This window comes from Schistocerca gregaria, chromosome 7, assembly GCF_023897955.1.
Source record: "Schistocerca gregaria isolate iqSchGreg1 chromosome 7, iqSchGreg1.2, whole genome shotgun sequence".
NCBI lineage: Eukaryota > Metazoa > Arthropoda > Insecta > Orthoptera > Acrididae > Schistocerca > Schistocerca gregaria.
Genome location: NC_064926.1, coordinates 264126516 through 264139421, shown reverse-complemented (window position 1 = coordinate 264139421; position 12906 = coordinate 264126516). Strand labels below are relative to the sequence as shown.

At 38.0% G+C, this 12906-nt stretch overlaps 1 protein-coding gene across 2 annotated transcripts in view; it reads left to right on the top strand.

Moving 5' to 3' along the window:
• Positions 1–12906, top strand: part of LOC126282169 (teneurin-m) — a 1262550-nt gene that overhangs the window by 1205961 nt on the left and 43683 nt on the right. For both annotated transcript variants that reach the window (XM_049981693.1, XM_049981694.1), the window contains 2 exons: positions 1760–2037; positions 7961–8177. In XM_049981693.1, coding sequence (XP_049837650.1) covers positions 1760–2037; positions 7961–8177 — 495 coding nt within the window. The remainder of the gene's footprint in view (positions 1–1759; positions 2038–7960; positions 8178–12906) is intronic.

Here is a 12906-nt window from a genome sequence, read left to right as displayed (position 1 = left end):
TAGCCTGCAGCATAGTTCATGGTGTAAAGTGCTCACTGTTGATTATCACCTTTCGTATCAAATCCCAAGCAAATGGCACAATTGTTAAAGGACCAGACTCCCAATCAGGAGCAGCCGGGTCTCAATCCCAATCTAGTCATACTGATCAAAGTTTTCTGTATCTTCTCTAAACTTTAAGGGACTGCTGAAATGGTCCATTTGAAATCCACTATTTATTTCTATTTTCACCCTTATCCAATTCTAACTTGTACTTGATCTTTGTCATTGATAAGACATTACATTCTAAACTTCTTTCCTTTTTTTTCCTATCAAACAGATATCGTACCTTTTTCACCAAAATGATAGGTACTAGCAGTTTTCCTACTCATTATTAATCCATATCACTTTACATTCCGTAAGACATGCTTGTATTCTTAGCCACTAGCTAAAAAAACTAAACAAAACACATTAAAATGGTGAATTTAAGCTACTGGTAATTACTGTTTTTCTGTTAGCAAGGGCAGTATGATGTGAAGATTTGAGATTGGTCATGGTTTCAGTCCTAGTGATCAATGGGCCTCACTTCTGTGTATATGGTAGGAACACACAATTGCTCAGATTTGACATGATAATTCGCAAATCAGAACTAACATCTTAATTGGCAGCTTTCAAGGAAGAACTTCTCTCAGCTGTCATGCAAGAGCAAGCAATAACTCAATATTTCTCAGTACTAAACTACAAGAGGGATCTTTCCTTACCCTTAAGAAAGGAAAGGACAATATAACAAAATATATTAAAGAAAAGTCACCACTAATTTGAAATCTGAATTGTAGGAAAAGTCATTATTCTTCACTGTTAATATTTTGAAAATACTAATCCTCAAATGTGCTAAAAAGAAAGGGAAAAAGGAGAAAGAAATCAACACATACAAAACAGTTCCCTTACTTTGGTGTATGTAGTTTTTGTGAACAGTATTTCATTAGAAATTTATATTAGTTGATGCCAGTGATTTGAGAAATTGCTCAATGTTATTTCTGAAACCTCTCAGTGATGACTTCTCTATGTTGCATGCAAAATGTGAGTAAATTAACTTTCACTTATCGGGAATGGGCATTGCTTTGGTGCTGCACTAAAACAGAAACAAAGAGAAAAGCCATCGTTTATCCTACGGAATCAAATTTATATGATGGCGTTTCTCTTTACAAATACTTATTTTCCTACATTGTAAGAAACTGCATGCCGCATAAGAAGCAATTTTTTGGTTATGGTTGAATAAGTAAAACTTTTTAGTAGATAGTTGTAATTTATTATGTTACTACTTTTAAAAAAATTATAATATTCAGTAATTTGTGTAACTTTATCTCACTGGCTTTGTAGTTTGTTTCTGCACATATAAATTTTTATGTAGTTTGTAGGCTTCTGTTTTAAATTTCTGGGCATCAGTGATATTTAACATAAGGATAACACTTCAGCAACTCATATTATATTTTCAATTCTGTAACAGTTGCTAGAAATTTACTTACATTCAATACTATGCATGCAAGAGCAGCAATTCAACAATGAGTTGAAATTAAGGCAAAATATTAGAGTTAACTCCATGAAAAATATTTCAAGCCATTTAGATATTAAACTAAAATTATTTCTGTTGACTGCAATAGATTAATCCAGTGGTTTCATATCTGCTAACTGACATAACGGTCTCTCGGTGTGTTGCAATCTGGAGCTCTTGAGATTAATGTATAAATGTGGTGGTACATTTATATCTCATGGAATATTTCAGGTGCTAGAACTTTTCCGGGGATCACTTTTCCACCTGATGGGACAACTTTTTCTCAAATCTCTCTTGGCCAAAAACTATCTAAGGATATACCTCCGTACAGTTACTGGAACATGCAGTTTTACCAGTCTGAAGCTGCATATGTCAAGTTTGATTACAGCATCCCAAGGGGTGCAAGTATAGGAGTGTATGCCCGCAGGAATGCCCTTCCAACTCATACTCAGTATGACATTCTGGAGGTTCTTAGTGGATTCAAAGCAAGGACGACAAGAGGAGCACATGTAAGTATTGAAGTTAGTAACATATAGTTTTGGATTTCGGCTGTATACAAATTAATGCAAATAAAAGTGAAATGCAAACGCAGTCATAAGTTGATGAAAGTACTGAATTGTGAGAAGAAATTGACTTCATTGGTAGCAATGCCGAACCACAGACTGTGAGTCTTTTTTTTATTTAAAATACAAAATGTGGAATTAACAAATCAGAGGAGTGCAATAAATGCTGAGAAACACAATAGTTTATCAACATAAACACAAACACACTGCCATCAGAGTTAGAAAGGACTCGTGCTTCACTCTTTTTCTTCATTTTATTTGTGATTTCTGAGTTCAGAATCCATGGATATGGATGCTTTAGACCCATATTTCCCTCTTTACATTTTGACAGATTACTGTTCTATTTTTTAAAGATTACACTTCTCTTTTTCCCTCTGCATAAATGATAATTTTTTTAAAATATAATACCTGATGAGCATTTGCACAGTGACTTCACACTGAAAATGAAGGCTTTAATGTTTTCCAATGAAGCCATTCTGCATTCATATCAATGAATCATGTTCAGATGCCCATCCTTGTGTATGACAAAATATAATCACCCTATAATGTTAGATACGATCTCCAACTGCTACAGACATAAATTCTGTAATATTTCCTATATGTTGTAAAAAAATACCAGTATTATCCTTGCTTCTAACACTTATAAAATAAATCATTTTCCTTTTAGTGGTTTGCATTCATTATTTTGGAAGTCACTGAGGAGCTACAGCAAATGCTCCAAATTCTCCATCAGCAACCAGCTTGTGTGTGTGTGTGTGTGTGTGTGTGTGTGTGTGTGTGTGTGTGTGTGTGTGTGTGTCTGTGTCCTGTGTCTGTCTCCAACTTGCATTGCTGTATCTGATTAGTCTTAAACATTACTGTTTACATATATCCCATACCTAATGCTGATCACTGGATACTGACAATGATAACAGAAAATACAATGATGGAAAAATCATAGATGGAGTGTAGGCAGTAATATAAGAAAAGATAATTATCAACATATAATTTAGAAAAGAGAATGGGTAGGGGATCAGTTTGAATGTGGAAGGGGGTTAAAAATATCCTGTGGATGACAAGGTCATCAGAGAGTTGATGGAAAAAAATGAATAAACAAGTGCATCAGCAAACAGACCAAGGAGAAAACATGCTAAGGTGAAGTAGAAGTAATAGTTCCATACTAGCAGTAACAGTGAAACAAGAAAGAAACAAGAGCAGATTATCTTCAACGAACAATGTATAATGGGATTCACAATGAGTGATTCATTTGGTAATACAATCTGCTACACCCAGAATATGTATTCTTGATAATAGAACATTTATTTGGCTATTAGATCATATAAAAAGTGCTTTAGTAACTATGCCAGTCCCCTGTTTTGTGCTGGCAGATAATACGAGTACCTACTGCCTGAAGTAGGAGGTGGCAAATGGCTACAAGGAGCAGGCTTTGCAGTGGTGATGGTAATACAAGTAGTCATACAAGCACAAACAAGACATGTAAATTTATAGTACTTGGCAAACAGGTTAAAGGGATTACTAAAAAGCAGAAAAGTTGTTTCCCTGTGAAGAAAACTGCTTAAAATACAGTCAGTATCAATACATATTATAAAAAAACGGAAGTATGTTGTGTGTGTGCATATGTTCCACATCTCCTCCTAAACAAATGGACCAATTTCAACTAAACTTGATATGCATACCCTTTACTGTCAGGCAACAATCAGCCTGCGTGTAAATCACTTACCTATCACAGTTCAGAAGATATGACCTGATAAATACTTGGAACACGTGAAAATCTGCCACATTGTGCATGACATTTAAATTTATTAATTGTTTCCTACTATTTGTATTCACAACATATTTCATATACAGTAGTCACATATGCCACCGAATGTACCTACACAAATATATAACTGTACGGCAAGTAATTCAAGAAATATGTAACCATAAATGCTGAAATGTGTGAAAAAAGCCACATTGTGCATGAAGTTTGAATTCATTTATTCTTTAATACTAAGATACAACTACAGTCAAGCAAACTTAAGGAAATCCCTGACATCTGGCAGCACTTTTGACAGCTTTCAACTGCAAAGCACAAATGGCTGTAGATGAAAACAATAGCTGCGTATTGAGCTGTGGAGAGGAATTGCTAGAGTTGTGCTCTACCAAAGCTACAGATTAGTAGGTTTGATACATTCCATAAATGATATAGTATGTATTGGTAGCATTGATAGGGAAAAACAATAAATTTGTGAGAGAGAAACTCTGAGCAGATGTCTGCTGCTTGTTTTCTGTTTTGCACATGTTCAGTGTTAGCTCATTGTGTATTTTATATCCTTATAAAATATAAATTGCATTTTATAAGTGATAAAAATTAACTAATTGCTTAACTTCTGCACTTTCATGTAATCAAGCAAATATTTTGATGCAAGTAAAGTCTGCATCAATGAATGTTCTTTATCATGAACAAAGGCAAGAGTCTCCTGTTATTATTGATAAGTGTGAACAGTTCATAAATAACAGAAGCATATTTCTTAGAAGCTCAACAAAATATTGAAGTGATATTTGATACGTTTTTTTTCTGAATTTTACTTTTTTTAGGAAACTGTGTTTCCCAGTACTATATAGTAAATATGTACCATTCTTTATTTCTGCTAGAACAGCCCCAAGTCTCATGTTAGATATCAACAATTTTTTAATAAAACTTGAATTAAATGTGGCAGTTTCAGTTTTGCTATAAAAACGGTACTGTTCATTTGTAAGTGGCAGACAGGAGGATAACTATGGAGAATAAAAGTGTTCTGTAGGTTATGCGGCCCTATGTATATCTTTACACAGTTTCTGGATGGTTCACCACTTCTGGGGGAATCTAGTAAGACACTGATTACATATGCAAACACAGCAATTGAAATGTGGTACTGTCCAACAGGTATGCAACATACTTAACGTAAAGGTAATCAACACTGTTAGGAAACTACTACAGTCTGTGCTTACTTATGATACATTCAAACAAAGTTAATTTTTTGTTTTCATTTCTGATAGAAAATTGGCAAACTGAATACCTGTGCAGTGCTGGTTTTGTCAGCTATTAGTGAATAAAAAGAACAAAACTGGTCTACTAGCATTTAGGCAAGTCTCCATTCAGATGACTCATCCTATGATGAACCGATTTTACCATATTAACTACTAGAAGACAATACATTCAGAAGAAAAACAGGAAAGAAGCTTTGGATCTTATGTCTTATTGATGACGAGGTCATTAAAGCTGAGCAAAAGTTCTGATTGGGTAAATATGAGGAAGGAAATCAGTAGTGACTTTCTCAAAGGAACAACTGAGTCATCTGCCTTAATAAAAGTAGAAAAGTGGTGTAATTAGTCATTCTGCATCTGAAATGGTCTCTGTGTTGAAGAGACTGTTCTACAAGAAGTGTTTGGCATGGGAACTGTTGCAGATGTCCACATGAAGTGGAATTAGTTATCTGCGTGTTACGTGGAGCATTGGTGCTATCTCTTACTATTAAGTGGCCCTACAAATCATTTAGTTTACAAATGTAATGCATTTTCTGAATAAGTTGCCAGTCGGACATGATTTTAGTTTGTGTTAGAAGTTAATTTTAACATTTATTGGATTTTTCATATCCAGTGATCATCCTCCCTCATTTACATCCCATAGTGTGTTTCGAGTGATGGATGGTGCATGTCATTCCCTCCTCTAGTATTACATTTCTAAAGGTAATTGACTGTTGTCAACAAACTTAATATCCCTCTCCTTCCCTCTTTCCTGAAGAAGCAACCGCCTGTGTGTTTGTGTGTTTTATTTATTGTGCCTATCTACCGGCGCTTTCCCGCTTGGTAAGTCTTGGAATCTTTGTTTTTAATATGGGAATAAATATACTGTGAGGCAATTGTCAGTATGCCCAACTATTAAAGGGCTGTCTCCAAGACAATCTACTGTGGACAATGCATGTTATCTTCATTACTTGCTTCTGTGCAGCAAACAGTTTCTTCCCCGATGAAGTGTTGCTCCAGAATAATATGATAAGCATTATGAATGAAAACAAGAAAAGTAAGTCCACTTATTGACAATTTTATCTTCAAAATCTGCTATTACCCATAACAGAAAAGTTGTAGAATTTAGACATTTAAGAAGACTGGTAATGTGTGACTTCTGTTCAGATTTTTGGTACTATAAACTCTGTAGAATATTCTGTTTCATTTATTTGACTCCCCCTTACTCATTGTTTTTAATTGTGTAACCACAATTTGTGCAGTACAGAATTGGATATATTGTGTCTTATCAAAGTTTGATGACAGTGTGTTTGCACAGAACAACTTAATAAGATCTAAGAAAATTTTATTTATCTTTTAAAATGTTTTGAATTTCTGCCATTAGGCTTGATTATAATGCTTGTACCATCAGCAAACTATTACAAGTAGTTGGATTATGATGGCACATTCAAAAACAACACTGGTTCCAATCTCAATCCCTGTAGTAAATCTGCATTGATTATTCCTCAGTCTGATAGTGCAGTTAAATTGTTTAGACTCTGTGGGTACTTTAACATAACACTGCATTATTTCAGTTAGAAAACCAGTTACAAGCAAGATGTCTGCACCCAAAGTATTTGAGTTTCTCTTGGAACTGCACAACCAGATAATTTTGACATATCACAGAAAATACCACTTAGCAAATTTTACCATTTAAATTTTGTACAATCTTATTTGTGTACTGAAAAATGGCATGGTATTTGGAAAGACATAGTTGAAATCAAAATTGAGACTAGCTATCTTATTCTGGCATAGTTGTGTCAAAAGAAAAATTCAGTTTTGAAAATTACAAGGAGACAGAATGGTTAGCAACAACTTATTTTCAAAACACAAAATTGTAAATAGTGCCAACAGAGATATATAAAGGTAGAAAATATATTGTAGCTTTCAGATCTGCTAGTTTTATCCTCAAAGAGGAAAGAGGCATAGGTTAGGGATGCTTGGAAAGGAGAGTTAGGTTACTTAGACACCAGGTTGGGAGCAACACACCTGTTCTGAGGATAAGCAAAAACTTATAGAGATTACGAGAGCGAGGGAAGATGTTGGTGGGTGGCCTGGAAAGGGTATCAGTAGAGACAATTTCATTTCATGACGACAATTGAGAAAATCACAGTTGTGGCAAAGTAAAGTACTAAAGCATTTGAAGACTGGGTAGTACTGTATGATGGTGTGGTGCTTCTGAGTTTTCTGGAAGTAGGACCTGTGTTTGTCAGATGGTGAGAGGATGAGATTGCCTGGGAGGTTTGTTTGTGGACAAGAGCTTTTAGTATCAAAAGGGAGAGGAAGTCTTGGGAGTTGTTGGCATAAGCATTGAGGCATACAGTTTTGGAGCAGATACTGTTGCCTCAGATGCCTGTCCTAACAGCACACATACTCCTGTCATCCTGAGGTCTGAATGACCTTCCCCTCCCTTCTAACATTTCCCAACCAACTGCTTTTTCCTTCCTAATGGCATAACTAACAGTACTGAAAACTAGGAAGTGTTTTCTGTGTTGATATGAATCTATCAGCAGTACTTGGAATTTTGCTTCCTGAAGGAAAGTTATGACTGGCCATACTGTCTCCTTGTAATTTTATATTGTTTGAATTCATTTATTATTTGTTTAAATAATTGAAAACTACAGTTATTTAGAGCACAAATGTCATATCTGTACAGCAAACTGCACTGTTGAAGGAGGTTCTTAAAAAGCAGGGAAAACTTGATTTATTGTCATGTTTTATTTTGCACAGAAAATTCTATATTATTCTAATCATTATTCTTCTTTGTCTATGGAGGATTTGATGATTTTATTGTCATCTAAATATTTTAATTCTTATAACAAATAATTTGTTTCTTGTTGCTTAGATGGCAGTGAAAAAGGATGTAACACATTACATGGAACAAGGACACTGGTTTTTGTCACTTTACAATGACGATGGAGATGCACGTGAAGTGTCATTCATTGCAGTTATTGCAGAAGAAATGACACAGAATTGTCCCAGTGGCTGTAGTGGCAAAGGAGAGTGTCTGTTAGGACATTGCCAATGTAATCCTGGATTTGGTGGAGATGACTGCAGTGAAAGTGAGTTTATACTTTTTAGTGTTAATCCATCCTTGATTTTCTATTGTTTTATTAGTGTTAAGTCTATAATAAAAGCAATTATGGCAAATCCATACTAATTTCACATGTAATTCAACAGTGATTCAAGAGTTTGCTGCATTAGGATTGGTTCATCTATTTTGTTTTCTTTACATCTCAGATTGTATACACCCCAGGACAACTGGGAAATCCACAAAAAACCAAGAAATTTTTTCATCTGAGAAAAACCTGGGATTTTTTAGAATTCCAGGAACTTTTCACTGTTTTAATTTTCAGTTAAATTTTTTTAAATTTTGATTGACAATAAACTGATGCTCTAATGAAGAATTTTATTTTAGCCTGCTACAGCAGAATAACACTCCAGCAATAAAACATAAATGAGAAAAATTGTGCCATTTTCAACAATGAAACACAGTGTACACTAAAGTGTCTACTGATAGCAAAATGTGTTAAAAGGCTTTAGGACGAAGACTGTGCAACACTTCAAAACAACTAACTACTTTCAATGAGCGTGATGTCACAACTGTTCACATCTTTAACAGGTCTTGCGAATGGTGGTTTGAGAAGTGTTACTTTCAAAGTAAATTTCCTTTTATGCAAGATGAATTATATGAATTGTGTTAAGTGTAAGAATGGGTGATGAATTTCACAAATTGTGGAGAGTGTGACTCTAATCAAAACATAACACTTTGAGTTCAGCCACTTAGAAAAATTTTGGGCCGGGAAGACAAGCCATTTTAGTTCTTTCACAGATTACAAATTGTACAATAATAATGACATAAAGCATATGTACTCTTAAAAAAAGTATTTGGTGAGTTCTTGAGCAATTTCCCATGTAACTGGCTTTTCTATGGAAAAGTTGAAGTGCATGATGGAATCTTTTTATGCCCAACACAAAACACATGCTTGACTGACTTGACTAGTTGTTTGTTCACACAATTCTGATTATTGGAACAAACAACTTACACGTGCTTGGAGATTCTTCCAGAGTAAACACCAAATAAACGTACACTTCTTCTGTAATTCTTAGGTGGCAGTAAAGACTACTCTTGCTATTGTTAAGAATGAAGTGACTTGCTAGAGTATATACACTCCTGGAAATTGAAATAAGAACACCGTGAATTCATTGTCCCAGGAAAGGGAAACTTTATTGACACATTCCTGGGGTCAGATACATCACATGATCACACTGACAGAACCACAGGCACATAGACACAGGCAACAGAGCATGCACAATGTCGGCACTAGTACAGTGTATATCCACCTTTCGCAGCAGTGCAGGCTGCTATTCTCCCATGGAGACGATCGTAGAGATGCTGGATGTAGTCCTGTGGAACGGCTTGCCATGCCATTTTCACCTGGCGCCTCAGTTGAACCAGCGTTCGTGCTGGACGTGCAGACCGCGTGAGACGACGCTTCATCCAGTCCCAAACATGCTCAATGGGGGACAGATCCGGAGATCTTGCTGGTCAGGGTAGTTGACTTACACCTTCTAGAGCACGTTGGGTGGCATGGGATACATGCGGACGTGCATTGTCCTGTTGGAACAGCAAGTTCCCTTGCCGGTCTAGGAATGGTAGAACGATGGGTTCGATGACGGTTTGGATGTACCGTGCACTATTCAGTGTCCCCTCGACGATCACCAGAGGTGTACGGCCAGTGTAGGAGATCGCTCCCCACACCATGATGCCGGGTGTTGGCCCTGTGTGCCTCGGTCGTATGCAGTCCTGATTGTGGCGCTCACCTGCACGGCGCCAAACACGCATACGACCATCATTGGCACCAAGGCAGAAGCGACTCTCATCGCTGAAGACGACATGTCTCCATTCGTCCCTCCATTCACGCCTGTCGCGGCACCACTGGAGGCGGGCTGCACGATGTTGGGGCGTGAGCGGAAGACGGCCTAACGGTGTGCGGGACCGTAGCCCAGCTTCATGGAGACTGTTGCGAATGGTCCTCGCCGATACCCCAGGAGCAACAGTGTCCCTAATTTGCTGGGAAGTGGCGGTGCGGTCCCCTACGGCACTGCGTAGGATCCTATGGTCTTGGCATGCATCCGTGCATCGCTGCGGTCTGGTCCCAGGTCAATGGGCACGTGCACCTTCCGCCGTCCACTGGCGACAACATCGATGTACTGTGGAGACCTCACGCCCCACGTGTTGAGCAATTTGGCGGTACGTCCACCCGGCCTCCCGCATGCCCACTATACGCCCTCGCTCAAAGTCCGTCAACTGCACATACGGTTCACGTCCACGCTGTTGCGGCATGTTACCAGTGTTAAAGACTGTGATGGAGCTCCGTATGCCATGGCAAACTGGCTGACACTGACAGCGGCGGTGCACAAATGCTGCGCAGCTAGCGCCATTCGACGGCCAACACCGCGGTTCCTGGTGTGTCCGCTGTGCCGTGCGTGTGATAATTGCTTGTACAGCCCTCTCGCAGTGTCCGGAGCAAGTATGGTGGGTCTGACACACTGGTGTCAATGTGTTCTTTTTTCCATTTCCAGGAGTGTAGTTGAAACAACTAGTTCTGAAACACTACTGGTCCCTTCGTATTGAATGCAACATTCTTTTATGAGTACAAGTGATGTCAAGTTAAATTTCCTCAGTACAATCCACGAAATGGTGTCCTAGTCCAGACCCACCTAGCTGGTAGTGTCTGGTCGCTTGTAGCACAATGTTTTGGTCAGAATAGCACTGGTGAATGGTGGACTGGTGATGGTAGCTCCAGTAGCGGCAGCTCTGGTGATGATCGTCAGTTCCAGACAGGCAATGTCACTCTCTCCGCTGCTTCAGCGAGAGCTTAAATACTCACTTCACACAGGATTATTTCGCTTTGGCTGACTGCAGAGCAGTGCTGTTGAAGCAGGACATAGTGCCGATCTGTGCACGCCGGTTCTAGCTGCGCATGATGACTGCAGTGTTGGCGTGACTGCTGGCCTCCTCGCTGACTTCCTCACCCTGCTGCAATATGAGTGGAGCCGCACTCATTTGAATGTTGTGGGCAGCAGACATGCTGTGTGGTAGACCGCACCACAGCAGAACATGTATTCAGCCAAGTAACCCACGAACTGCTCGGTGCACAACAGTGAAATTTGTAGTTGTCTTGTCAGAAATATTCACCTGCTGTGATTTATGCTGTTCCCTTAGGATCCTGCCTAACCAACCCCTTGGAAAAAACAGCAAGATTTTTTGATTACCTGTAATATATGTAAAAGCTTAGCTTTTCTTGCAACTGTACTGTATGTATGTTAATTTAAACCATTAATGTTTTGCATTTATGTGTTTGTACTATTTAACCGTGATATTGCTATTGGCTCACTACATCACATGTGCTATGCTCTGAATATCTGCTGTCACTGGAATGCGAGATCATGTGACATGAGCCATGATTTGGCTGACAAAAGTGCACCGTGCAAAGCAATCTCGATTTCAGTGCTTTTGGATCTACCATACTGCGTTTGATGGACTTCATATTTATGCTTTCATATTGTGAAAGTACACAGTATACATGTTGTCACACAACAAAGATCTTACCAAATTTATTGTTGTTGCTGGGCTCGTTTTGTAAAATGTCAGAAAATTCTGTGCTAGTGTGTAAAATCTTTACCATACAAATGATTGATAAGTTTAACAGCTCTGATGGGAAGTATATTGTCACTGAACATGGAAAAAAATGTACTTTCGCCTGGGGTATTTTCATGCAGGAAAATATGTATTTCTAATTGGGAAAGCCGGGATTTTTTTCCTTGTCCACCTGGACACTTTGTTATTCTACTGCAGGTATATGATTGTGACGTGCACAAGGAGAAACTTTTTTTTTTTCTGTCATGCTCATCATTTTCTGATGAAGAGAACACAGTGTATGAAGGGAAAGTTTACCCCACATACATTTTGCGTACATCAGTTTACCCTTCCAAGTTTTAGGGCACATATATAATTTCTTTCAAGAGTGGAAAACATTGAGTAGGCCTAATTTGCTAGTTTTTTAGTTTCAGTGTACTGCTTGAAAACTAGTCATATAATATGATAAAACTCCTTGTGGTCACTGATTTGTGACCAGATAACAATGCCTGTGCTTTCACCATACATACAACTGTAATTCAACATGTTAGCTATGTAATCAACTGTCAGTAATGACAGTGTCGAGTGGACAGCAATACTCCATGTAAGCTGGCCCTTGTGTCGATATCTGTATGGAGTGAGTTTTATATAAATGCATGTGCTGTCTCGTGCAGCTCCACAATAGACACTTGTTCCCCATCCTTGAAACATCATGCATCTTTGCTCCATTCTAATGACCTCAATGTAGATGGGATATTAAACCCTAATCTTCATTCCTTCTATCTAGTTTCTCTGATTTACATATCCGATTTGTCGCTGACATTCCATTGTTAATTTCCCTTTTTGACCTGTCCTACTCTTTCATCATTAACTCAAGATCTATAGTTCAGTTCATTTCCTTCAACAGCACCCTGTCTTCTGCCACATAAAGAACACCCTAGTTCTGAAAGCCAGCATTTGGTTCCCATCTGTTTGTGAATGAATCTGTTAACACTTGTTTACTTGTAACTGGCCAAATTATGCTACTTTTCTTCATTTTATTGGAATTTTACAGCCATACAGTTCATTTCTTATACTGCATTCTCTGTCAATCATACTTTGATTGAAAATGGTCCCAAAAGATATTAAATGAGTACTTCTTGCTGGAT